This window comes from Sinocyclocheilus grahami, unplaced genomic scaffold (assembly GCF_001515645.1).
Source record: "Sinocyclocheilus grahami isolate Dianchi unplaced genomic scaffold, SAMN03320097.WGS_v1.1 scaffold6148.1, whole genome shotgun sequence".
Classification (NCBI taxonomy): Eukaryota; Metazoa; Chordata; class Actinopteri; order Cypriniformes; family Cyprinidae; genus Sinocyclocheilus; species Sinocyclocheilus grahami.
The window spans coordinates 10,683-11,714 of NW_015510650.1; the positions used below are offsets into that span (position 1 = coordinate 10,683).

General features: G+C 38.2%; 1 protein-coding gene across 1 annotated transcript in view; it reads right to left on the bottom strand.

Annotated features, from left to right (window-relative positions):
* Window positions 1-848, bottom strand: part of LOC107577468 (phospholipase D3-like) — a 9,709-nt gene extending 8,861 nt beyond the window's left edge. The window contains exons 1-2 of the mRNA XM_016263540.1: window positions 274-848; window positions 46-96 (exon numbers count right to left, since the gene is read on the bottom strand). Coding sequence (XP_016119026.1) covers window positions 46-96; window positions 274-300 — 78 coding nt within the window. The 5' untranslated portion in view covers window positions 301-848. The remainder of the gene's footprint in view (window positions 1-45; window positions 97-273) is intronic.
* Window positions 849-1,032: the final 184 nt, after the last annotated feature.

Below are 1,032 nucleotides of genomic sequence, written 5' to 3' on the forward strand. Positions count from 1 at the left end.
AGAGAAAGGAAAAATTGAAATTGCATCATATGACCCCTTTAATACCTTTTGTGAGCCAAGATGTGTTTCTCCTCTGCTTAGCTCCACATCAACCATCTTGATCAAGACATGAAAACAAAAAGAATTGTAGTTAATCAAACATAGCATCTTAAAATGCACATACATTTATAAATTAAAACCACTGGATAACTCTTAAACAATAAGTGAATTTAAGGAGCATATAAGAATCACAATCAATTCTAAATCATTTAAATTAAGATTAAATTAACCTACCTTTTCGTATGGTATATCTGACTTCATTGTGTCGAGGTTCACCAGCGCATTAGGAGGAAATACAAATCCTAAAAAATGAAATATGAGTCAGTCTGGCTCTGGGGAATCAGTGTTCGTGCAAGCATGTAGACTGGATGGTGAGCGTTTGTATACGTGTTTGTGCCATTCTTTGTTCTGTCTCCCGTGTCCAGCACTTCTATAGTAAAAGGCTTTTTGCCAGCTCGTTATACCGAAAGAGCCAGACGTCAGCATTAGTGGCTATAGACTGAACAGCCAGGAGGCTGACACATGTCTCAGTCTTGATGAGCTTGGCAAATCTTTCACATGCAGCGGGCACTCTGGGATATCATCTGATTTAAAAGTGGAAGTGTTTTTGAAGACGCAAGGAAAGTGAAGAAATGTGGATGCTGTGCAGGTTATGAGAGTCATGAGCAAAGTGTCATGTGACTGAGCTTCCTGATAGTAACGTGATCTAGTTCTGGAACCTTGGTGACAGGAGGACAAGCAGGGAAAAAATACTGTTACTGTACAGATCAATGTGTGAATGGCTTAATTAATCAATTTTCATAGTCCATTATAATGGTTTACCCCATAAAGCCTATGAATTTCAAAGGCCTTTAAATTACCAGCATGATCAAAACTTTGCTGAAAAACCTGTTGCACACCATCTACTACATACCTTCTGTCCTCTGCTTTTTTAGCAAGTAAAGGGTATTTTTGTATAATTCTTTATTTGTGACCCTGGAGCACAAAAGCAGT